The 26,796-nt window shown below is 44.2% G+C and overlaps 1 protein-coding gene across 1 annotated transcript in view; it reads left to right on the top strand.

Annotated features, from left to right (window-relative positions):
- Window positions 1–338: 338 nt before the first annotated feature.
- PODXL2 (podocalyxin like 2) overlaps window positions 339–26,796 on the top strand; it is a 52,342-nt gene continuing 25,884 nt past the window's right edge. Inside the window, exons 1-2 of the mRNA XM_053377994.1 lie at window positions 339–1,111; window positions 25,809–26,099. Of these exons, the coding sequence (XP_053233969.1) occupies window positions 1,060–1,111; window positions 25,809–26,099 (343 nt within the window). The 5' untranslated portion in view covers window positions 339–1,059. The remainder of the gene's footprint in view (window positions 1,112–25,808; window positions 26,100–26,796) is intronic.

Genomic DNA, 26,796 nt, shown 5'->3' with positions numbered 1-26,796 from the left:
GCGAGAAGCTCCTCTCCAATGGCCTTCATCTTCCAAAACCTTCCCAGTTTCCGCCCACGCACACACAGAGGCTTCTGCCCCTGGGGTCAACTCCAGGGGGTCGGCACCCACAATAAGATATCTGTGGGGGCTGGGCCTCCCAAGTCGATGGGCAAAGTTGAAGCCCTTCATTGCGGACTCCGCAATCTTCAGTGCGAGAGCCTAGGGCTGCTGGCACGTTCTTCCCCGCAGGTTGCTCGCTGAATAGGGGGGTGCGCGCCCGCTCCGTCTCCCTCTAGGACCCCGGCGGAAGCTGGAGCCCGGCCACGGCCGGAATGCAGACCACTGCGCAATGCACACGATTTCTAATTCAGCAGCGGGGAGATCCTCGGTCGGCGGCAGCCGCCGGTCCTGGCGCGGGAGGGAGGGAGGGGGCGTGGTGGAGAGGCGAAGGCTCCCAGGAGCTGCTGCTGCTGTTGCAGCAGGCGAATGAAAACGGCTGCGGTTGCTGGAACCTGAACGCCGGCCGGCCCCGCCGCCCCCCTTCCCATTATTATTAGCCTTTGCTCCATGCATTGGTCGCCGCCTGCGTTTTGCTCCTTGCGCACACCCCTGAGAGAGAGGGGCGGGAGAGGCGCACGCGGCGGGGTTTGCAGAGGGAGCCTGGGCAGCGGCCAAGGCAGCATCTCTCCGCCGCTTCGGGCGGGTGGGGGGCTCTGGCTGGTTTTGGAGCAGAGCCACTCGCTCGTCTGACTGGCCGCGCACTGCAAGCAGCTCTGCCTCTCCTCGTTGTCGTCGTCGTCTGCCCCCCGCCTTCCCCCCTGAAGCGAGGCCGCAGGGAGGGGGCGCCCGGAGAGCGGGGTGCTGCTGCTGCTGCGGGGAAAGTTGCCGCTCGCTGGCGGGGAGGGAGGGCGATGCCTTCTGAGCGCGAGCTGCCGCAGGGGGGAGAGGTCCTTTCTGCGGCCGGGAGGGGCAGAGCCCCGCGGGCGGCGGCGGCAGAAGCAGAAGCAGCAGTAGCAGCTGCACAAGCCGGGTGCGACTGAAGAAAGAGGCAGGCGAGCAGGAGGACGGAGAAGCACCATGCCGCCCTTCTTCCCGCGCTGGGCGCCGAGGCTGCTCCTGCTGGCCTGCGGTGAGTCGTTTCCTTTCCCAGGAACCCGAGAGGGATGCATCGGGAAGCGCAGATCCTGCGGTCCCCAAAGGCAGCCCCGGACAAAGGAAGGACCCCCCCCCCCCCGCTGGGGATCCGAGGCTGCCTGCAGCGTGGGTGGGGATCGCCGTGGGGGAACCCCACGCTGGGGGTGGATCGGTGGGGCAGAGGATCTGGGTGGTGGTGGCCTCGGGGTTCCTAACTCGGGGGCGTTTTTTCCTGGTTTAAGGCACGGATGCGACACAGCAGCTTGGGCGATTGAGGTGGGGGGCAGAATGGAAATAGAAACTGTTTTCCTGGAGGTGGGGCTGGGTCGCGCAGAGAGAGGGGGCGCGCATACACCTTGGCAACCTCTTATTCTGGGAGGAAATACACATATAAAGGGGGAGGGGTTCGTATTAACTTTATTTCCAGTGCCAGTGTTTGAAAAGCTACACTTTGCGCGGGGGAGGGTTATTTATATTCTTGGAAGTTCCCGCTGTTGTTCCAATTCTCCATGGTAAAGTATAGACTGTACAGCTTCTGTCCTTCCTTCCACATTGCTTTCTGCCTCCCTTTCCTTCAATGGAGTTTAGGTGCTTCTTATTTTAAATGCCTTTTCCAGTAGCAAGGCTAGTTGCCATTCTAAAGGCGATGTGTCACCCCTTATTGACCACCATTGATGTTTCAGTCAGTGGGGTATCTTTCTATGAGGAAAGGTGTTTCTGTCATATGGGGCCACATAATACTTACCTGTAGAAAACAGCCTGGTGAGAGTGTCTCAGAGGTAAGCATTTTGCCATTCCATTTTAAGTTTTACTTTATGGTGCCATGGAAAGTCGTGAAGCACCTGCCCTGGCACTAAATAATGGCTTCTTTGTGTGGTGGAGCAGGGAGTATGTCAGTCTAGGCAACCTGGAACTCTCTTGTCATGGAACAAAACTTTGCAATTCAGAGATTTCTAGCCCAGTTTCAATGCTGTGAAATTCAATGCTGCTTCACACAACATATTGGGAAGTGGTGTTATATCATGTGGCTACAAGCGGCAGGGAGCTACAAGAAACTGCAAATTCACTGCAGCCTATAGCCATATAACACATGGTGGGGGGTGGGGTGGGGGTGGAACATCAAATGTATTTATTCTGTGCCCACACTGCAAACAGTGGGTGATATTTTTCCACTGCTGTTCCTCTCCATTTCAGGGAGGAGGGGGGAATTACTATAGATTTCACTTGGACATTTGCGTGGCATAGTTGTGATGAGCATTGTGAATTAGCATGGAATTTACTAACGCCAGCAAAAAAATAAATTAAATATAGTGGTTAAGAAATGTAGTGATTCAATTACCCTTTCACTGAAAAAAAAATGGCTAGTGAAGATTTGGCTGAAATGACAAAGTTAACTGCATAGACCCGTTTAAGAGATGGGCAGCAAGTAGAGACATTTGAGGGAAGATGGTTTCCTTTCAGTGACTTAATGGACCTAATATGTGTTTGGATATTAAGAATGTTGATCTACTGAGAGTTGTTGTTAATATGGATTTGTATGTTTCAGTAGTGTTGTTTATTGTTTTAGGGGTTTTTTAAGGGATGAACAAAGCGTCCCTAGAGATTGTTGAAAATAGCCTTGATGTAGTACAGTTTCTGCGTGCCAAAGCTGAGTTAGGATTCCTGCATACTGTATTTTCCTCTAGGGACTGCATCCAGAATTACTTTGTACTGCACTGAGAATCATTTAACCCATAACATTGTCCTGTCACCTTTTCCCCCGTAGGGTATTTTGATTGTTTCTCTTTCACCAAAAATATGCTGTCGAGAAGTCCTGACACCAAATTAGACTGTAGTTCTAAAGAGCCTAATCTGTAAATTTTGAAAAGGGGGGTGGGGTATTAATTAAAGCCGATTAAGTACAGAAGTAATTATAATTAGAATAGGTAGGAGGCCTGTGCTTCTAATTTTGTATAATCTCATTGGAGATATTTAAAGGCGGAGACCCCTTTCAAAAAAAATAAAACGAAGAATGTTGGAGGGGGCTATTTTTCTTAATAATGTGAGTGAACAAGCTCAGTTTGTAATCTTAATGAACAAAGTAAAATGGAACTTTGTAACAGACCATTAAATGTTTTCTTAAAAAATATAAAATTAATCAATACTTGGCAGCAATCGGCCTGGAAGAATGAAGACCATCTGGTCATTCTGCCAGTGATGGGATTGGAGCAGAGCATGTTCACCCTTCTGCTTGTAAATTGTGTTTCATCTCTTAAGTATTGAGAATAGATCCTTCTGTAAAGAGACACAAGTAAAGTTATGCTAGCCATAACTTTCCAAGGGGAAAAAATCCAAAATCCATGTTAGAACAATATCTTTCTCAGGCCGTTCAAAATATCACAAAATAGTATGCCAGCTTTAAAGTCCTGCAGAAATCTTTTATCAGACTAGATTGTTTATTTAAAAAGGGGGGAAAGGAGAGAAAACCTGGCTGGTGGTAACACCGTAAGTCTGCAACTGGTAATGGCTTTAAAAAAGAATATTTGAGAAGGTAGCAGCCACTCAAATGATGCACTTCTAGGGGCTAAGCAGGCAACAGGCTTCACTAAGGCCTAGTGGGAAGACGAAACGTAACTGGCTGATTCTCCATCTCTGAAAATACAAAAAACTGGCTGTTACCCAGGTTTATCTCCATCCACTAATGAAGCACACATGTTCCTTGATAAGGCGGGGGGGGGGGAAGAATGACGAGAAACTAGGGCAGGAGTTCCTTAGGCATGGCACCACCACAGAAAAGGCCACGTTCCCACCAGCCTAACCTCTTTTGGAGGAGGAGTATACAGCAAGACCTTGCAGAAAATATTATACTACAGACAGGCTCATACAGGAAAAAGATTTCATAAATTCTCTCCCCAGTCACTTAGGGCTTTATAGGTTAGAACCAACACCTTGAATTTTCTGGTCACAAATTGGAATGCAGCACAGTTAGTGAATGGCCAGTGTAATATTGAAGCACACACTAGAAGACATTCTGCTCTAGCTGCAGTTTCTGAACCACCTATTATTTATTTAAATATTTCTATACCTTGGTTTTGTAAAAAAACCATACAGCCTATAGAACATTACAATAAAGTCTTATAGAACCCAATGGAGCCATTTGGGATCCAACTTCTATCTAAATAGTCTCCGTCACCTGCTTCTTGGTGTGATCATAGAATATGGTAGAACTCTGGGACCTCAAACTGTTAGTTCATGTGGTGTTGCAACAAAGCCTTTAAATAAGTTTAACTGGTTCCTAGCAATAGGTGTTTTTCTACAGGGGAGGCGACAGGACATCAACAAAACTGCTCAAAGGTATTATATGCTGTCTTGTGTACTGTATAGGTAAAGGCATGTCATATTTCTTAGTCCTCCTACAACTCATGGCAGGTGATAGATGGGCTAACAAAACACAAATATATGCTTTCCATAGATGGCAGCAGGTTCTAGACAAGACTGATTTGAAAACTCAGTGGGCAATCCAGTTATAAAATGGTTGATACAATCCTTGTGCCAAGTCCTCTTTCATTTAGTGAAAGTCTATTATTATTTTAAAAAAGCAGGCAAAAGTGGAAGCCTGCAAAAAAAATCACAAATGCTTTCTATTTGCATGCACACACTTACTCTTTGTATTCATACATCCCTATTCACTCCATTTACATGTTATAATACTTGACTTCTTTCTCTGCACCCATTTCCGGTTTTCTGAGACAGCCCCCCCTTTTCTGAAAATTAGAGCCATTTTTAAAAATTGTGTTTTGCATACTTAATTTGTTTTATTATTAATTTATGTGATTTTAGGCTTGTAAAATAAAACAAATGAAGATAAAACAAAATAATAAAAAATCCAGCAAGACAAAATGCAGCATTAAAACAAAATCAAATACCGGTAAGTCCAAAAGTAGATACGGCAAAATAAATTTGAGAATGTGTGTGGAAGGAATCAGCAGAGTTCAATTAAATGATTTAATGCAAGGATGGTTAACTCCTAGTTCAATGGGCCTAATTCTGCCAACCAGTAACATTTTTCTGCCCTGATGGGGATGGAAATCGCTCCCTCTCCTGTCAATTAGGTGAGTGGAGAGGGGGCAATAACTACCCTTTAGCCAGTCTGTATGGATGGAGTCCCTTGAAGCCCCCCAAAGTCTTGCTGCCTCTGATTTAAGAAGCTTGGGAAAATAAAAGGTCTTAGCACCTGACCCAGAAAAGTAATCAAAGTTGGTGGCCAAGTAGACTTCTCTTGGGGGGACATTCCACAACTGGGGTGCCACTACTGAAAAGGCCCTTTCATCTCATTCACCTCTGTCCAGCCATAATTAAGTGCTCTAACATTTATCCAAAGCTTGCTTAACTTCACAAGTAGGCAAATAATAAATGTGGACTGGCAAAGAAACTCTGAGGGGGGCAGGACAGGGCAAAGGGGAGAAAGGGCTTTCCATCTTATCCTTCCTCTCACTGTCTTTTTTTTTTTGGCCAATTTTTATTGCTTTTCAAAAAAATTAACAAGTTCACATCAAATTACCGTGGTACCTCGAGTTAAGAACTTAATTCGTTCTGGAGGTCTGTTCTTAACCTGAAACTGTTCTTAACCTGAAGTACCACTTTAGCTAATGGGGCCTCCCGCTGCTGCTGCTGCTGCTGCTGCTGCTGCTGCACCGCCGCCGCGCGATTTCTGTTCTCATCCTGAAGCAAAGTTCTTAACCCGAGGTACTATTTCTGGGTTAGCAGAGTTTGTAACCTAAAGCGTATGTAACCTGAGGTAACACTGTAATTTGAATTTAATGCATACTTAAAAGTTGACTTCCTACCCTTCCTTGTTCTCCCTCTCTTGCTGCATTATAAAACATTTATTTATCTGCTTACCAATTTATGATGCTGCTCATCTCACTGTCTTAATCCCTAAATCCCCATGTTAGCTTCAAGAATGTAAGGTTTAAGCTCACTCCTTTTCCCATTTGGACCTGAAATGCGTAATTTTGCCTTGGACTCGGGATCAATATGGCAGGCTGCATTCATCTCTTGCCCACAAGGCACTCTGTGCTCTTCAGTGGCGTAGGAGCCAAAGGGAGAACTGAGCTTCCTTTCTCTCCACTGTGGCCTCAAAGAAACTATGGGGGCTTCTGCGAGGCTGAAGGGAAGCGAGTGATGGGCTGCATCTTAATTTCAACCACTCTAAACAGCCAAGTGTGACCAGCTGGGACTAATGCCTGTATGCCGTCATCTTGTGGCCCTCCAGATGTTGCTTGACTAGAACTCCCATCAGCCCCAGCCGCATGGCTGATAGTCAGGAATCATGGCTGTTGTAGTCTATCCACATCAGAAGAGCCACAGGTCCCGTCCCCCCGATGTATATAGATTTGGCCTTCACAAGTTTTGCAAACAAGTTATTTGTTTGTTTATTGCAAATTGGGGGGGGGGGCCTGAAATATTGGTGCAGACCATTTCTGTCCCTAAGTTACTAAGAGGTTGGGGGTTGCCTTTAACATATGAGATTCACTGAAACAATAACTGGGTATTTTAGGTGTAGTTCAATACCTAACATAGTTTTGAGGTTGCCTTTAAGTTCAGCTCCACAGTTATGGGTTACTGAGATGAGGAAAGCTTGTTCCCATCCTTGGAACATGGTGGTCATACTGAAGGGAGTGCTTTCACTAGGAAACATTGCCACGTCCTTCTGGAACGGAAGCCCTGCCAGGCTGGAGGAACAAGACCATTGTAACATTAGGGTAGAAAGACATTAAGTGTTAGAACATGTAATTTCTCCTGCCCCAATCCATAAGCTTCTCCAAAATCTTCATTCCTTCCAATGCCTACAGAGACATTGCAATAACCTTGCAAACGCTAGCCCTGCTTTTTAATAGGGTTGTTAAATTCAGCAAATTAAAAAGTCATAAAGCACTCCACAGCAGCTGTTGTTTGAAGACTCCAGATGTGTGAGCGATTGGGAAATTGTAGCTGTGTTTGGACAATGATATTAAGCCAATATTGACAGGTATTTTGCCCATCCATGCAGCTCCTTCACTTCTCACTTTGTGACATGAGCAATCAAATCAGGAAGTTTCTATCCATAGCAATAATGTGGTTACCAGGTTCAGAACGGGATATTATGCCATATTCAAGCCATGATTTTAATATCCCAGCTTGTTCTGAAGCTGCTGACCATAGTTTTCCAGGTTGGCTAATTAGATATTTCCTTGTTTAATTGTGGCTTGTGTGAAGGGGCAGAAGACTCTTTCATATTTCAGCTTATTAAATTGAGAGATATCATCCAGACTGAGTCCCTTTCCCCCCCCTTACTTCTGACCACGGAAAGGAAAAAGCAATGTGCCTGGTTGATGGGACACTCAACTATCATGTTGTGAATGAAATACTTTCATTGGCTTTGATCAATGGGAATTGTTCTTAAGTAAATGGAAATAGTTTCTCTGCAATTCCAGGCCAACACTTCTAGAATGTAATAGGACATGGGTAGGCAGACTAAGGCCTGGGGGCCAGATCCGGCCCAATCGCCTTCTAAATCCGGCCTACGGACAGTCCGGGAATCAGCGTCTTTTTACATGAGTAGAATGTGTGCTTTTATTCAAAATGCATCTCTGGGTTATTTGTGGGGCCTGCCTGGTGTTTTTACATGAGTAGAATGTGTGCTTTTATTTAAAATGAATCTCTGGGTTATTTGTGGGGCATAGGAATTCGTTCACCCCCCCAAATATAGTCCAGTCCACCACAAGGTCTGAGGGACCAGCCCCCTGCTGAAAAAGTTTGCTGACCCCCATAATAGCACAATGCTAGAACTTTGTTGCAATGTTACTGAATAACTAGGATGAATAACTAGGATGGTTTGCCCAGGTTCATCCCAGCAAAGGTAAGAGTCCCTTCCCTTAAAGTAGTGCCTATAACTTCCCATAATGAGATCTTCCATCTGCCAGGCACAAGATTGATCTCGGTCCTTGAGACTCCCTGGGGTTCTCATTCACGTAATGGCTCCTAAATAATTTTATGGTGATGAGAGGTAGCAGATGCAATCTGCTGCTAACTAAATTCTTAGCCTAATTAATAATCAGTGAAGGTTGTGGCCGTTCAAATGCTTGAACTGATTTTCCTGCTGCTACTGGGAACACGGATTTTATTTCACCAGAGGTCACATCAACATCACATTTTGAATACACATTTAGAGCACTTTACTCCCCTTAAAGAGTCCTGGGAACTCTAGTTCCTAATCCTGGTAATTGTAGCACTATAAGAGGTAAACTACAGTTCCCAGAATTGCTTTGGGGGGAACCATGTGCTTTAAATGTCCTTTAAATGTATGGTGTGGATGTGATCTATAGTGAGGATGGGTTCTATTGCCACAATAGGTAGCCTCAAGTTTTCTCTGGGAACTTAAGTTTATTTCTGGAATTAGCAGAACAGGAATTACACCACTATTGGAAAAGTTATATTGGAAACTGAGGGTAAAAATGTGCTGCAGGCTGCGTTTAAGCCTGGCACTCTGATGGCATAGTAGCAGACATTCCTCAGCTAAGCTACATGGAAGTTGATTATGTTTACTACACAGTTTGGATGAATGAGCACTAGAGATGAGACCTTTCTACAGAAGGACATCTCTTTTCCTTCCTCGGTCACCCTGTTCTTTTGTGTGTACAGTGCTGTGAGATTCCAGAGGGTGTTAAATGCATCTTCCTCCCTTCGGCTATCTTGCTTGACTAATTCCTTGTTAGTTAATCTGCTGGACTCCAGCAAATTGGGATGGCTACACATCCAACGCAGTCAATCTTTCTAAGGAACCGTTTCTTTAATTATAGGCACCCGAGGTTTAAATAACTATATTCATACTCCAAGGGAGAGCTCCAGGTGACAGAGTATGAATTAGAGCACACATTCCTCCCTTGTGCTTGAAATGAGGAACAGCCTTGTAGGATGTTGTGGATAAATAGGCAAAATGGGAGCACTGAAATTGGCCAAAAGGAAAACTAAATGGTCTCCTAGAGCCCAGAGGCTGTGCGATTTGCTCTCAATTCTCAATGCTACAGTAATTTGAATGAGCCGTCCCCAAAGAATAAGCCTAACAGATATTCATTTACATGAATATAGCTTGGGTGGATTCACACATGAGGCAAGGGGTAGCTGGGATTGCAAATCTTAGTGCTTCTGGGTTGTGCTTTTCACTTGCAGAAGCATCCACATACTTTCTCTTCAGCAACTCTCCTTCATATGATCTGACAGGAAACTAGTGGGCAAGAGGACCCAGAAAAACACTGTGTTGTGGCTGGGACTATTGCCTTCCCTATAGCTCCCTGTGTTGTTTGAGCAGCCTACCGAGCCAACGCTTTTCCTACCGACTACTCTGCAGGTCTAGGAGAGGACCATTGTATTGTTCTTTTCCATCAGAAATAGGAAAGGGTGCCTTCACAACCCTCTGTGGGCAGTTTTGGACCTTTAGTGGAGGTTGCCCATTGGCTGTGAGTCCTGGAAGACCTGCTCCCTGGCCTTGCAGGCCCCTGCCTGGCCTGGTGAGGTCCTGACTGACACCCAGTTGCAAAAGCTGAGGCTGCTGAACAGACTCTTGGGTTGGGGTATTTGGGGGGGTGTTACTGTTGCTGATACTAATTTTTTGTATCTCTATTTTTAGAGCTTCTTTTCATGTATGTGGAAATTGTTCAATTTGGTTGTGTACTTTTTCATGTCCTTTATTTATTACTGATGACTACTTCTGCTATATTTGCAATTATGTAATTTATTTCATGTTGTAAGCTGCTTTGAGCATGGTTTTTACTATGAAAAGGTGGTGATGGAAATGAAATGATGTATGTATGTATCTACGTACGCTCTATTTTCCTGCAAGTGTACTGGATCTCTGCTGCCCTCACTCATCTTTAGGTTCTTGGGATATCCATGCATAGACATCCTACTTAGAAACAAATAGTGTGCTCCTTTATCTCTTGCAATGGAGAAATCGGGGGGGGGGGGTCCTGTTAGCAGTTTCTTTCCATAGGTTGACAAAGAGGTGGGATTATAATTCCAAAAAAACCCAGGATTTTTTAAAAATGCAAAATCAATTCTAACAAACTGCTGGTTTACAGTCTTTACTAGTCAATATTCCCGTGTCCCCTACACAACATCATGGGTCATTAAACTGACATTTGCTTCCTGCTTTTTGCTACTAGCCCAGAAAATATACAGGGCTCCTGGGAATGTGGGTGTGCTAGAATCTCTGTGGGGTGCCTGCCTCTTTCCCGGCTTGGTCTGTGCCAGAGGAATGCTGACCTCTCGCCTATGTTTTCTGCAGTCCTAATTAGAAGTGATTGCTCTGCTGGGCTTCCTAATCCTGCATTCAGAATGTTCTACTAATAAATGAGAGACTGGCAGCAAAAGTCGGGGGGGGTTGTAGATATAGGGGTGCAGGACTCATTTCCTATAGAGAAGGAACCAGGGTCAGATGCTTTGGAATAATCATGGGGAGATAGACAAAAGGGCTCTGTCTGGGCTCTGAGCTCTCTCTGTGTTCACAGGCGGAAGCCACTGAGATTGTGGCTTTCTTGGTGCAAACCTGCAATCCTGGTGAGCCTCCAACATTGTGCGTGCAATCTGCACTACGTCCTGCACCGCCAACGTGGAGCAGCAGGATATCAGCCCAATAAGCACCACGGACACGATTGCAGGAGCCGCTTAAGCGTGGAGTTGCCTCGTACTGCACCATTTCTTTGTCAAGACAAACGGCTCATCAGGCACCTGCTTTTTTTGACTGCGGAAGAAGCGTGTCAAATCACGATGGCACAACATTTCTGCCGACTCAGGGATTTTAAAAATATATAGTTAAGCTGTGATAAACTACAGGAAACAATAGCTTGGAAGAAGGTGCAAGGATCATAAAGCCCACAGGCAGCTCCTCGCTTTTCATGTAGTCAAATTTTCTCCTTTCTAACCATTAAAAATGTTCCTCCTCTACTCAGTTGGGAATAAAATGAAACTCTCAACCACCCCTGCTCTCATTCTGTATGAAAGAACACAGATAATAGCATAGGAAAGATGATCATGGGTTGGCAATGTGTTTGTTTTTAGCGCTACTTCTGGATTGGTTTTGCAGCCCTCTGCCTGTAAGAATTGTTCTGCTTGATGGTGCTAAAGATCTGTCTGTTGTGGAGGCAATGCACTGGGGCAGCAGGGGCCAGATACCACCATAACGTTCACAAATAAGAGCACAATGGGTTCAACCACCCCATTTCTTTCCAGCTTCTCGTAATCAGTTATACTGCCTTTGGACATGAAAGTTCCATTCTTCGTTATTATGTCTGATAGCCATTGACAGACCTTCCTCCACAACCTTGCCTAATCCTCCTGGGGGAGTGGGTGGGTGCAAAAATCTAAACATCCTGTGCTAATGGATTTCATAAGCCAATTACACATTTGCGTGAATAAGTAGTTTGTTCCATTTTTCCTGTATTTTTTGCCTGCCAGTTCCACCAAATCCGTGCGGAGCCACTGTATTTTCTATAAATGATTCACTATTTCCCCACAGTAGCTTAACTCACTGCTATCCTGCCCTCAAATTTTCTCCCTGACAATGTGTAACAGAAGTTCCTTGAGATCTCTGCCTATCTTTTTCCACCAGTAGCCTGTACATCAGGGGACATCAGTGGCAGATGCTTCTTTTAGCTGATCATTGTTCCCCTGTCTCAAGTGATTATCAATAAATGACCGTTTTGGACCGAGCTCCCTATTTTGAATAACATCTGCTGGACAAATGCTTGGGCACAAATTTGGGGAGCCTCTCAAATGAAATCCAGATATAAACTGAAGCAGGTTAGCATGGGGTCCTTCTATGAGGTCCTACTCCCCAGTTGGCATAAACTTCACTTGTAGTTTGTTCTGAATGAGGTATTTTATCTCAAGCAGCAGATATTGAGGTACTTTAAAGAACAGGAATAGCTGTTTGAGTTCATTTACACAAAAAATTGTGCCCCTCAATAACACTCAAGTATGGTAGTAGTTACCGCCTGCTGCCTCCACATTTATTCCTCACTAATGTATGTAGGAGATAGTCATTGTGTCAAAATCTGAGTAGACCAATATTTGTGTTTCCCATCACCTTCATTAAAGCTGCTGTTCCTCAGGCAGTCAAACTGGGACAATGAGGCCTGCGTCTTCTGCCTTTCCTAACTCTTTGTCTTGTGAACCTAGAAGAATGACTTTTATTTTGTACTGTGTATCTCTGTGTGACAGGAATTTGCCAGAGGACAATGTTTTTACTCTTGAAGGAAATTCCTTATTTATTATATGTATTTGGGGCAGTTTAATTACACTTGCTGCTCTGACATTGCTCTGGTTCGTAGGCCAAGTTGGTAAAGATGTGTTGAATTCCTGGCTAAGGGCAGAGAGGTTTAAGTGCTTCTACGCCAGCCTTTTTAATAAATCAATCAATAAATATAATTTTTCTTCTTCCCCCTACACCATACTTTTTATCCAGTGTTGCTCATTCATCTCTGAAACTCCAGATGACATTCCTTCCAAACCATTGCATTCCTATCTCTCTCCCCTATTTGTTTTTTAAATGGCATTAATATAGCCTTTGTTTGTTATATTTCTTTCCTCCTAAACATCGTAGACTCCACGTTATCCACTTGAACCTCACAATTATCTAAAGCTGCTTTGTCGGTCTTTTTATTCTAAAAAGGGTGGGGAATCTCAGACCTGAGGGCTGAATGGAACACCCCAAGCCAGGCCACACACCCTCTCCGGCCATATCGCCTATGAGTCCTTATTTGCACCTTCCTTGGGTGTTTTTGCTGGCCTGGAATGTGTTCTTGAGCTCTGATAATGCTTCTTGGTTGCGTAGATGGCAAGATGACAGAGGTGTGTGAGTGTGTGTTGGAAAAAGGCCCTGCTGTACAAAGGTAACATTTACCTTCATTATTCCACCCACCTTTTCCTCTGGAAGGATGCTCAGGAGGTTCCTCACCCCTGTTCTAATGCAGCTTAAATAATATTTGGATCCCCATTTCCTGCACCTAAGATAAGCTAAATGTTCCCTGCTCATTTTGTTATATGTAGCAGGTACTGGTGTCTTCCTCCCCTCCCACCATGAATGTGTGGTTCAGAAGTATCCTTACTGACCATGAGTTTGTAAAAAACACTTCTGTTCTCAGTCACTTAACCAACAGAACTCCTATTAGCAGAATCCTTTGTAAGAGGCAGTCCTAAGATTATTGGCAGCTCTTGCAATCTGACTCATTCAGTGTATATGGGAGTCCCTGCATGGTGTGTGTTGAGTGAGCTCACTGAGCGGGGAGCAGATGGCACCAACTAGCAGTGCCCCAAAAGTCAGCTCACACCCTTCTGGACATACCTTGATATCTGTGAATCCAGTTGAACATGTGAAGCCCCACGCCCCTCAAAAAAAGTGTGTGTGTGTTGAGGAGCTTCTCTGCAGTCAGAAGAACCCTGCACCAACTGATTGGAAAGCACAGCCAGATGGATGTGCTATTGTTGGTGATGCAGCTAGCCGCCTCAGTGCATGCGGGTTTTTGCCTGTTTGTTTTGTGGGGAAAGAGCTTTACTTCTCTTCCTATTGGTGTGACCCTGGGAAAAGTAGGAAGGCAGATGGTTTCAAGGCTTCCAACCTCATAGGCATTTCTGTTCCTGGTCATCATCTGTGGCTGTAGGTTGGAGACTATAGGTGTGAAAGTGCCCCTCGTCTTCCCCTAGGAAAAGGTCTTATCCTCATTCCAAGCTTTGGGAGGGAGCTTGCCCCCTCTTGTTCACTGGCTCGTGGCCAAATGAGATTTGTTTTAAATGCCTGCTGCTTCTCTCATACCCAGGACATGTTGCTAGCACATTTCATCCTTACATTATTATAGTTGGAGGTAGTGTGTGTTGTGTGTGGTGGCATTCTCTCCAGTATATGCTTACTATAGGACTCCTTTCATTATTTATTAATGCATTGTTAATTATTACATCCACCTTTCCTTGAAGGTAGTCAAGATGGGGTCCATAAGTTATTTATTTCCGTTACGTCCTCAAAACAGTTCTGCAACCTGGGTCAGGCTGGGAGAGTGCCTGGTCACCCAGTGAGCTTCCTAGCTGAGTGGGAAAATGAACCTGAGTTTCTCAGGTCCTGTTTGTTATTACTTTGATGGCTGTGTGACACATTTCACTTGGAAACAGAAAATCCATACAAGAGAAATCCAATTTAGCCCCATGTGTCAGGGAATTCAGCAAGCTAGGGGGAGAAGCTAATTTTGGGATATAAGCAATCAGTATTGGGGGTGTATTTTAGTTAAGAGGTTCAACCATTATGCCATACTGTGGGGTTTTGTTTTGTTTTGTCCTGGATGCTGCCTCAGAGAGTACCATTGCCTTGGTTGGTGGCTATGAAGATAATCAGCTAAGAGGAGGAATTTGAGGAGAGGATTATGATGGCACTGCCACATGATAATAATGCTGGGGTCCTCCCTGCCAGAACATAGCCTCTGTGGATTTAATGATGCTTTCAGACACCCCCATTGGATTGGATTAGATGATCCCTGGGGTCCCTTCCATCCCTACAGTTCTATGATTCTTTTTATTTATTTAATTGCAGGCTTTGGGGGGGGGGCTTGGTTGCCTGTTTTGGGAGAGTGCCTATCTTTTTTGTCTGCATTTAATTTGTTTTTGTTTTTTGCGGGGGAAGGGTATAGGTGTTTTGCCTGTTTTGGGGTGCATTCCAAGAAACAGATATTTCATGGTTTTTGTAACAGATTTTCAGATGCGGCCCCCGATCTCAAAAAGGTTGGGGACTTGCACAGCTGGGCCCAGGAGGTTTCAGGGTGAGAGTACTAAAGTTGTAGAGAGGAATACAGTGCCAGATGCCTGTGCGTGTGTCTGTCTTTATAATTTCGCAGGGAAACTCACTTGTCAAAGGCTCTCCTGCTTTTCAGCATTGTGCTTTGTGTAACCTCATTTCTTACATTCTAGTTAGTGACACTCACGTTCCATTACACTGAAGTGTGTTCCCCATTCTGGGGTTGCCATATGGCAGGCTGTAAACCAATTAGTCCCTCTCTTTTGGCTGCCTGGCTTGGCTTGGCTTGTTTGCTTCTTTAGCTCTGCTTCAGTGTTACGCCATGGGCAATCCTAATTATTTCAAATGGAAAAGTTAACACAGGCATTGGCAACCTCAGGTCTGTTTTCATCCCTCCGTGCTTAGGCCTTAAGAAGCTGCCGTTGTGTGCTGGCAAGTGTGTTTGTTCTGCGCAACACGTGGCTTTTTCAGCGTAGGCCTGTACACTATATAACACTTCTAGGCCCTTTGCCCATACATATCCCTAAATGATGTTCAGTTTCTAGCCTATTGGCATCCTTTCTACAGGCTTTTAATCAACTTGTCGTCCCCTCCCCCCCGCCCCAATGCCCTGGACTTTCTTCCATGCCTTTTCTGGATTCTTGAGCTTAGTCTCACTTTGCCTCCTCGGCCTAGACCAGGCCCCTGACATGGCTCCAACACTAAGCCTCCTGACTCATTCAGTCCCCCTGCCCGACAGGTGGTTCCTCCTGATAGGTTTCCTTTTGGCTTTACAACTGGCCTAGTGTTTCCTTGGAGTTTTGTCCTTTGCTCTGTTAACTGTGTCGCTGCTTTGGGGATAACCTGCATCTGCTGTCCTTTGGGAATGGGCTCCCCCCCACCATGCCACAGCTGTTCATCTGAGGAACAAGTCTCCCTTTCTTTGACGGCCATCCTGTGTAAAATGTATGCTACAATCCTACCGCTGTAGTCTTCTTGCTGCTGTTCGCAGAATTTTGATTTCCTTTTTATTCCCTGGTAGCTTATTTTTACAGAAGAACTGACCTCGGCTGCACCCACTTTGCCAGCTGAATTCTGTGAGTGATTCCCACAATCGCTAAAACTGTGATAAAGCTCCTCTCATTCCTGTCTTCTCCTCCTCCCCCTAACTGTGCCGTGATATGACTTTTAAATAGTTGGAAGGCAATTTGAGTCACACATTCACCGCCTTTTCATGCCTTGCGATAAGCTTCGCCTATGCTGGCCATGTCTAAACTAGGATTGCCATATTTCAAAATGTTGAAATCCAGACAGAAAAGTTGTTGAATTTTTGTGGGGGTCTTTGGGCCAAAGTTGTTGAGCATTTTTTTCAAAACCTTAAAAAAATAATGAAGTTTTTGAGCTATTTTTAAGGAAAATTGACAAAACAACACTGCCGACAGGGGTTGCCATACGTCCGGATTTCCCCAGACATTTAAGCGATTTCCGCCGGGACACTGCTTCTGATGGCCGATTGCTGGCTATGTCTGGGAAATTCCGGACGTACAGCAACCCTAGTCTAAACTGGCCTGAAAGGTAAAGTGGGCCAGGCCAGCCCCCCTGGTCTGCCACTCAGTGAATAGCTTGTCATTCCTGTAATTCACTCACTAGGCCTTCCGAGGAAGTGAATTTCATATTCCATTTTTGTCTGGTCTGAGAATATAAGCAAATTTGATGTTAATGTACTTTGTCATCTGGCAGAGGTGTGATAGTGCGATTCCAGCGCATGATGATTATCATGACTTGCCCAGTTCTGCTTGGCCCAGGGCTGTGGAGGCAGTCAGGTCTGATCTGCTTGGCAAGGTGGCACATTTTAGGCTTCAGAAAGAGGGCAGAAAATTATCTTGTCCGCTGTACTGCAGTGTAACTGATGCTTGCATAAGGGCATATGGCTAGGCTTGAGGCGCTCTGTGTTGGGGCTAGCCTAGAAACCACACAACTGGTGCCATTTTGGATTGTTTGGTATGCTGAACAAAGGATCAAGGATTTTATAAACTACACACAAACAAAGCAGTGAAGAAAGAGCATGTTCTAATTTTGTGCCGTTTCTCTGTATTAAATACTTGATGCAATGAAATTGTTTTATCTATTAGATAGCTTGAATGTGTTTTATGCAAGAGACTGTCTAGATTGCTCTGCTGAATGCTTTCTTAGAAAAGGACATTCTGCCCAGATTAGCAGAGGAAGCTCAGAACACAGATTGGAACAGAGAAGTCTTGGGCCTTAATGCAGTTATTTCCCTGAGGCTTGTGTTTATTTTCAGGTGCCTCGATGGCTGTAACAACTTGTTGGTGGCAGCTGTTAAGAAGCTTTCCTTGCTAGTAAACTGGAGACTGCATAGCAAGCAGCCTTCTCCAACCTGGTGCTCTCTAGATATTTTTGACTGCAACTCCAATTAGCCCAGTTGATGTCAGGGGTGCCAGGATTTGCTGTCAGATTGGGAATGGCTGTTGTGCATGCTTAGGCTGAGTGTTTTACTCCTGTACAAAGGCACCAAGGAGTCTAAAGAAAGGGAAAACTAGAGCAAACTCCTTGGACGCCTGAAGTCAGGAGGCCAGGCTCAATGCAGAAGGATTAGTCAGGAGTCTTTCCTTCTTGTGGAATCCGAAAAAGGATCTGGCCAGGGCCTAGAAAATCCTCAGTGTCTGGTTACCTTGGATCTTTTCGTGTTGGCACCCAGGAATTTCCTTGGGTTTTAATTTCTGAGAATGGAACAAACCTGTTTTAAAATATGCTGTGTAAGTGCAAATGATGTGTAGACCCAATCATAATTGTAGGTACATTCAGGAGATCTTTGTCTTGTTCCCATCTCTCTTGGAGAATAAAAGGTATACTGAGTCTTCACTCAGTTTTCTATCTGTCTTTAAAACTTCCCTAAACAAGTCCAAAGAGACAAATATCTCTGTATAATTGCACTGGCGCCTCTCATAAAGCCTCATGTCTTATATGTCCTTGGCAGGACTGAGACGCACTCTAGGCTGAGGTACGCATATACAGGCCTATACTTGTGTTTTGTAAGGACTTGGTTTGTTGTAGGCAAAACAAATGTGGATATTGCTCAGGGCAATGGTATTAGTAGTATACCAGAGGTTTTGTAGAATTGGTGTGGCTCCTAGTTGACAATGATAAAGCTGAACCAGAGTTCAGATCCCTGCTTTGCCATTACCATTGCTCAGTGAGCATTAGACATCTCACAATCTGTTAGTTCTTTAACTGGGAAGAATCTTTGAAGGCAGGTAATGAAGATTGTAAAGCATAATCTTGATTGATTATTGATACTTGCACACATTGATACTTGCATATAGCTAGTGCTGTTTTGTTAGAGCTATGTACTTCTTGCAGGACCAATTTGAGCAATAAAACACCAGAAGGCAGGGCTGAGTTTGTTTTGCATCGGTGGAAATTTGCTGTGCAAATTAGAGTTACAGTAGCGCAAAGCAAATCCAAGAATCTTGGCTCTCAGATCCACCAAGTTTTGCAAAAGCAAATTTTCTGCAGCTCAGCTTAGCTGAGGTCTTGAAATTCCCAGGGTTAAGTTTATACTCAGAGAGGGAAGTAAACGTCAGATTGAGCCCACTGCTGATACTTTCACAACTGCTAATTCTTGTGCTTTGGCTAGCATTTCTTTTCTTTGGTTGAGGATAGTAGCCCAGCCTGGTAAACCGGATCATGAATCTTAAAGGGTTTAAACTGGGTAAACAGTTCAGTGTTAAATGAGGGTAAACAAACTGCTGGGAACAACCTCTTGCACTAATGGGATTAGCTCCCCTGAAGGCCGGGCTCATCACAGGTGACCGCATTTTTAAGCTTTAGGACTTTTATAGAGAATGCGTGGGGAAGGCAGTAGACATGAGAGACGTTTCCAGCACAATCCTGTATATGCTTACTCGGAAGTAGTCCCCACTGGCAATTACAGAAGTGGAAAAAGAGGTACAATGGTACCTCGGGTTAAAGACTCTTCAGGTTACAGACACTTCAGGTTACAGACTCCACTAACCCAGAAATAGTACCTTGGGTTAAGAACTTTGCTTCAGGATGAGAACAGAAATTGCGTGGCCGCGGCGTGGTGGCAGCGGGAGGCCCCATTAGCTAAAGTGGTGCTTCAGGTTAAGAACAGTTTCAGGTTAAGAACGGACCTCCAGAACGAATTAAGTTCTTAACCCGAGGTACCACTGTACTTAAAAATCTAAAGGTGGGTTCTTCAACAGTATTTTAGAAAACATTTAAAGATTTAATGGTCCCATATATATGTCTAAACTGTACAATGATACCTTAGCTGGAGGTTTATTGCCACCAACCTGGAAATTATCAAGAATTGTATTAATTCCCAAACCTTACAAGGTAAAGGACCCCTGGATAGTTAAGTCGAGTCAAATTTGTCTACGTGATGTGGCACTCACCTCCGCTTTCAGGCCAAGGGAGCCAGTGTTTGTCCACAGACAGCTTTCTGGGTCATGTGGCCAGCATGACATGACTAAACCGCTTCTAGTTCAACGGGACACCGTGACAGAAACCAGAGTGCACAGAAACACCGTTTACCTGCCTGCGACAGCGGTACCTATTTATCTACTCCCACTGGCATGCTTTCAAACTGCTAGGTTGGCAGGAGCTAGGACAGAGCAATGGGAGTTCACCCCGACATGCAGACTGCCAACCTTACGATTATAAAGACCCTTCATTAGTGGAATCATATCGCCCAACTCAACTGTCATGGACTGGCTGGATGCAGAGTAGTAATGGGAAGCTCCAGCTGGGGAACCCCCAGGGAAGAAGAAGGGGATTGGTGATGAGATGACGATGAGTGGGCAGAGGGAGAAGAGAGAGCAGACTGGAAGAAGGAGGTGTCAAGCTGAAGAAGCAACAGGGTTTGGTGAGCAGGAAGAGCCTGGGGCAGATAGCATTCTAGAATCAGAGGCAGGAAGGGGGTGGGCAGGAGACAGAGATTATGCAGAAGAATCCAGGGAGTCTCCCTCCCCTTCTCCCTGGTCTCCCAGAACAGTCAGAGAAACGAAGAAGGTGGAGCAAAGAGAGACAAGATGAAGGAGCCTTAGGCTGCTGGGGAAGTAATGCCCGTTACTTTAGTGGGTCTGCTCTGAGTAGAAATAACATTGCATCCAACCCATAAAGTTTGAATTGGTGCCAAAGAATTGGATGAATGGAAATTAAGATTCACGTTAATAATTATTTGTATCCCTCCCTCTTCTCTCACTGAGGGAGATATACTTTTGTATCCAGTATACTGATGGTTAGCACATGAAACTGTATAAGGCTTGCCCAATGTGTAAGAGTTCATGCTCCTCGAGTTTCAACCAGGTTAGTAAACCACTCCTCACCTTTCTTGGCTGAGGCTTCAATCTGAAACGCACTTACTATTGCATTTCTGTTGAACTCCATAGAATTTATTTCTCAGAGTAAACATGCTTAGGGTTGCATTGTAAATGTAGCTCTGTGTGATCTGGTAATAACTTGACTGCTGTTACAGTAAAAGCCAAAGAACCACTGGTTTAAATATAGAATACATTATATTATGCAATATGGCCAATTGGTGTCTCTCTAGTTCAGCATTCAAGGAACAGAACATTATTTACCTAATAAAGAGGTATGAAGCAACCTTGCCACTTCCCCCGCCCCTAGGAATCTGTGTTGGGTTTATTTGTAACACTGATGGGAGTTCCTCAAGAAGGAAAGAGAAGGTGAATCTTGGGTCTAAGACATTACCCTGTTAGGCATTTTTGACATGGTCTTTGCAACCCACACTTTCATTTTTTTAACAGATATATGCATAGCAGATCTAAGAGGGCTTATGTACTAATAAAACTGTTACATGCGTATGCAGTACGTGTGCTTTTTAACCATGTGTATCTTACAGGTACATGCACCAGGGCACTGTGGTTTGCCACAGCTTTGTCACATGTACACGTTGTAGCAAATACATCTTTGGCTGCATAGCAAATAAGGTTGCCAGTCATACACTTTCATTTCTTTGTGCCTCTGTACCTATCCCATCTTATGAACTTGTGCACACAAGGGAATTAATACAACTGGGCAACAGGGTCCTAGTACTAGGGCCTTCAAGGCCAGCACAAGATTCTAGCACCACCAACAGTGCAGCATAGGCAAGCAGTTACATGGCTTGGATAGGGAGGTGGGTTTGATGGCATTCTGCTGCCTGTCAGGCCCATTGGAGATCATGGATGAATTGGGAGTGGCTGGTGGTTTTACTCAATTTGAAAATCAAAGGCTCATGCCAGTCATGGCAGCTTGCATATCTGTCGCCACAGCAGATAAACAGGATTAGTCTATTCTGAGTGCAACTAGTGTGTGTTTGTTGTCTCACTTGCATATGTTTATAGTCCAAGCACAACAATTACACACACACACACACACACACACACACACACCCCTCTCTTTTTGGGGGTCTCAAGATGCTGCTGTAGTGCTAATAATAGCTCAGTGACAGCTGCTGTGTGAAGGCATAAAAATCCTAGACACAATTCTGTTCTGTCTCTCTCCTTGTAGACTGAGCTAGGAGAGTGTTCAAGCAAGATATAATCTGACCTGCAAAGGCATGCTGCATGCTCTATAATGGAGCATATTTTGGGATGTTTTGGCTTTAGTGACTGACTGACTCAGCTATGTGCAAATAACACTTGGTGAGAGTTGTCCATCCCTTGGGATGGCCAGAGAAGTCTTGGTTGGCTGCTTTATGCTGCAGTGCACTTCTTTTCAATGCTGCTTGCTCCTGTCATACTTTTGCTATCTCTGGTATTTGCCTTTGTCTTAGTTGATCTCCTTTAGCTAATTTTGTTTTATTGATCTAAAATGAGAAAGCACATAGGGCAATAAAAAGTCTCCAAAAATAGAGAGATTGGTTGCACTATCACCAAATAAATGAAGTGTTTAAATTGGACTGTAAAATTGGCTTCCAGGTGGAAAAATCAAAATTGGAGACTGAATTGTTAGAATCCAGTACTAAGAATCTGTCAAAAATGTACAATTTGCTGCTGAAATGGAATACACAAGATGAAACGGTTAAATCAACTATGATTAAATGGGCTCAGGACATTGGTCATAATATTTTGTTTGCTGACTGGGAAAAGTTGTGGACCACCGGGATGAAATTCACGGCATGTAATGCCTTAAGAGAAAATATTATGAAAATGATTTATAGGTGGTACATAACCCCAGTCAAGCTTGCAAAGATTTACCATTTGCCTGATAATAAATGTTGGAAATGTAAAGAAAAGGAAGGTACATTTTTTCACCTTTGGTGGACGTGCCCGAAGATCAAGGCATTCTGGGAAATGATCTATAATGAACTTAAAAAGGTATTTAAATATACCTTCACTAAGAAACCAGAGGCCTTTCTCTTGGGCATTGTCGGCCAAGGGGTGTTAAAGACGGATATAACTTTTTTTATGTATGCTACAACAGCAGCTAGAATACTTATTGCGAAGTACTGGAAGACACAAGATCTACCCACACTGGAAGAATGGCAGATGAAGGTGATTGACTACATGGGCTTGGCAGAAATGACGAGCAGAATCCGAAACCAGGGAAGAGAAGCAGCGGAAGAAGAATGGAAAAAGTTTAAGGACTATTTAAAGAAATACTACAAAATTAATGAAAGTTAGAATGATGTTGGACTGGAAAGTAAATGGTTACTATTAGCAATGGTTAAGACAAGGAGAATAAGGAAGATTAGCTTAAATTTAAAGTAAAATAAGGGAAGATTTGCTGAGTAATTGATTAGAATTTGGAATACAGAAAAGGGAGGCATGAGGAAGTCGAGGAAGAAAGGTTTAAGAAATTAGGATATGAAATGATACTTGTTTTTTCTTTTTTTGTTTTGTTTTTGTTATTGTTTGTTTATGTATTTGTCGTTGTTATGTTTTGTTTCTGTGACTATAAAAACTGTTTAATAAAAATATTTAAAAAAAATAAATAAATAAAAAGTCTCCAAAAATAAGGATGAATCAGTTGTGGAAAAGCTCTTGCAGACCAAGCATTATCTAAGGCTCAAAAAAGGCACTCCCTTTGATTTCAAGTTTCTAGAATGAATAGTGTGTAAATTCTCCCTTCTGTTTTCATGTTTATGGAGTCCCAATCCAAAGACTGCTCTGGGTACCAGCACCACCTCCTCTTAATACTTGCCCATTTGCTTACATGCTAATCTAGCTTGGGTAGCTGTTGCCAACCCACCCCTCTGTACACTCTGTACATCTAGACAGATATGGTCTCCTACAGCACTACTTTTTCTCCCTATTTTAATGAGTAATGTGTATTGAGCAATAGCAAAGCTTTGCTGTTTGATATAGTTTTAAAACAGGGAATAGGATCTGGCCAGTTAAGTATGCTCTCAATTCGCTGTGCAGTGTGACAGAAAAAGATGCCCATTTCAAAAAGTGCTGACTTTGACACAAATGAAAAATTGGGAGCGCTCCAGGTTATTTTTCCTTTTAGCTGTGGCTTGAAGTTTAAAGCTGCGGCTTGAAGTTTCCATTCCTGGCATGATGTCAGGCTCAGGAAAAGTGGTAGCAGTTTGCCCAAAATGGGCTCATGGGCCAGCGTCTGAGGCTTGTCGGGTGTCATTAGGCCCACAGCCTATAGGTTCCCGACCACTCAATTAACATAAACTCTTAAATGTAGACACATCAAAAACAAACAAAACAAAGGATTGTGAGAAATCAAGACAGTATAGCTATTTAAATGTCATGGGTCAGGGTGCAATTCTTAGTTCTACAGAGTTTATTTTACAGAGTTAATTCTGTCTCGGCCTGCAGAGATAAGCACATGCATCTCTAGAAACTTGTTATGTCAAAATGAGGGAAAGCCTTCTTATCAAAGGGACAAATTCTTTTGCAGTGCAGTGAAAACACAGTCCCTCGTTCATAATGAAGGATCTCTCTTTAGAATATTTTGAAGTTGTAATGAACAGTGAGTGGGCAGTTACTGAGGGTTTAATTGCTCAGGGTGACTTGGAAAACTTAAACTGAATTTTAGAATTCCTATTAGCATAGTGACCAACCAAAGATCTCACAGGAAGATGCAGTAAAGGAGGATAAAGAATTGTGGTCAATGTAGAATCTGCCCTGTTCTCATTGAGGGGCCATCGCATAGGGCAAGGCTAGTCGGTTGTTACAGCACCAAGGACAGCTCTTAGTGAGCAACTTCCTACAACATGGGTTGCATTGAACTGAGCTCTTTTGTGGCTCTGCCTCCAGTGCACCTCTCCTAGGCTTTGTCCCCTTGTGGAAGACTAGGGCCAGCCTTTTGGTCAAAAGGTAGGCAGTTCTGTGTATCATAACTTTCTGTCTGCTGTGCTCCTGGCAGCACTCAACTGGCAAGGTATAGTATGGGGGGCACTTGTTCCTCAAACCTAGGTGAAAGTGCTCATGAGGGTCCTAGTTCCAGTTCTGTGGGCTCTGGTGCTGTGAGAGTTGGATTAGTGGACTCCTGCCTGTCAACCTGAGGTTCAGTGGTCCCTCAATCATCAACATAGTGCTCAGAGCCAGGAACCCAATTTGACTCCTTAGCTTGATAGTACTGTAGCCTCAGAATTGGTGTCTCAGTCACTGCTAGACTCCAGGACCCAGACTCCGGAGGAATTTGAGGCGGGGGAATTTATCTGGATTTGCAAGGGTGTACCTTTTTTCCTTAGTGAATTAAATATATCTGTTTCTGAGGTCACTATGGCTATGAAATGAATACGCAAAACAGACTATTCCCCACCCCACCCCTATCTTTGCAGATGAGAATGGGAAGCTACTAGGTTCTGTCACTGAGACGTCTGATGATTGTTCATGCATTCATCTGCAGTATTTCAGCTTTTCTCTCAAAAAGGCTTAAGGGCTTTCTAGGCAGTCACTTTTCAATGCAGATACATGCATAGTTACTCACTGGTTTGTGCAGAGTTTAAAAGGGTTCCTTCAGGTTGCTTCAGTTGCAGCAGTATCTAATTTTCCCTGCAGTGGATGCATTGTGGTTTCCATACCTGAAAATGACGTTCTTCCCCCAGAGAGTATATTCATCACTTTTGTGTGATTGCTGTGGATAATGTATTTATACCAAAGTGAGTAAAAATGTTGCTGTAAAGGCAGAGAAGCCTATGACTGTTCTTAAGAGAATGTATGGACAACCCCACATGATCAGACGAAAGGCCCATGTGTCCAGCATTCTGTTCCGACAGTGACTAACTACATGGTTACAGGACATTGGAATGCAACAGCACTCTCCCCAGCAACTGGTATTCTGCCAGATTATAATTCTGCTTCAGGCATTGGAGGTAGAACATAACCACCGTGGCTGGTGGCCATTGATAACCCCCACCTCCATGAATTGTATAATCCTCTTTTAAAGTCATCCAAGTCATGGACATAGCCATCGGGGAGGGCAGCTGCCTCCCCAATAAATAAAAATACATAGCTAACTGAGGTTCTGCCCCCCCCAACAAATGGCCTACCCCCCCCCACACACACAAAAAAAACAAACAATCCTGGCTATGCCCATGATCCAAGTTGATATCCATCACTAACTCTTATGGGAATTAATTCCATAGTTCAACTATGTGCTTTGTGAAGAAATGCTTCATTTAGTCCGTCCTGAGGCTTCTAAAATTCTGCTTCATTGGCTGGTTGTTGGTTCTAATATTATGAGAGAGGTTTTAATATTATCTACCTTTCCCCCAAATGCATAATTTTATACACCTCAATCACCTCCCCTCCTTACTCGTCTTTCCCTGAAATGTTGTAACATTGCTCCGAACCTTTGATCATTTTGGGTGCCCTTTTTTGAAGAGGGAGAGCTCCATAACTTTTTTTCCCCCTTTGAGGTTCTGTATGATTACTAAAACTGTTATTACTCTCATTCTTGTTTGTAGGTTCTTTGTGCATCTACTGTGCAGTTTCAGAAGATCCTGGTACTGAAGGACTGACTTCAACCTCCTTCGTGGATTTCTCAGCCATGTCTCACTTAGAGTCTCTAGATACCAGCAAACAGCCAAACTTGGAGGTGTCAGAACCAGACCTTGTCCCCAATGCCCTGCTAGCCTCACCTGGTTCGGGCTTTTCCAGTGAGGAGAATGACGATTCCAAGATCCTTCAGTCCCAGTATATTTGGGATGATGGCGGAGACATAAATGATTCCAGCTTGTATGTGGGACAGTCATCAGGTAGTCTGTTTTATCCTCCCCCCCCCCCCCTTTGTATGTTGTTGGGAAGACCTCTGTTCTCTCAAATTGATGTGATTTGGGCTGAAGAAAGATGGGATTCATTTTAACTTCATATCTGTTTCCATTGAGTTGTGTGTGCAAAGCTTAAGAGTCCCATGAGATGGAATCCTCTCATGGGTGCTTCCAGGCAGGCATATTCCAGGACTTTCTAATAATTGCTCTTCCACTGTTAGCTTCAAGGAGAATTTCCATTGATTTTCCACACTTTGGGAGGTATAGAGGTGTGGGTGTAAGTATCAAGCTATAATACAGATCTGAAGCTCAGAAATGGCTGAAATGGTGGCAGCAAAGTGTTTCCAAAATCACTTTTACAATTAGTGCATTAATAGTTAGTGCTAATAGGTAAAGGTAAAGGTACCCCTGCCCGTACGGGCCAGTCTTGACAGACTCTGGGGTTGTGCGCCCATCTCACTCAAGAGGCCGGGGGCCAGCGCTGTCCACAGACACTTCCGGGTCACGTGGCCAGCGTGACAAGCTGCATCTGGCGAGCCAGCGCAGCACACGGAACGCCGTTTACCTTCCCGCCGGTAAGCGGTCCCTATTTATCTACTTGCACCCGGGGGTGCTTTCGAACTGCTAGGTTGGCAGGCGCTGGGACCGAGCAGCGGGAGCGCACCCCACCGCGGGGATTCGAACC

This window comes from Podarcis raffonei, chromosome 2 (assembly GCF_027172205.1).
Source record: "Podarcis raffonei isolate rPodRaf1 chromosome 2, rPodRaf1.pri, whole genome shotgun sequence".
NCBI lineage: Eukaryota > Metazoa > Chordata > Lepidosauria > Squamata > Lacertidae > Podarcis > Podarcis raffonei.
The sequence above is the reverse complement of the archived record's forward strand: the minus strand, read 5'-3'. Positions and strand labels throughout refer to the sequence as shown.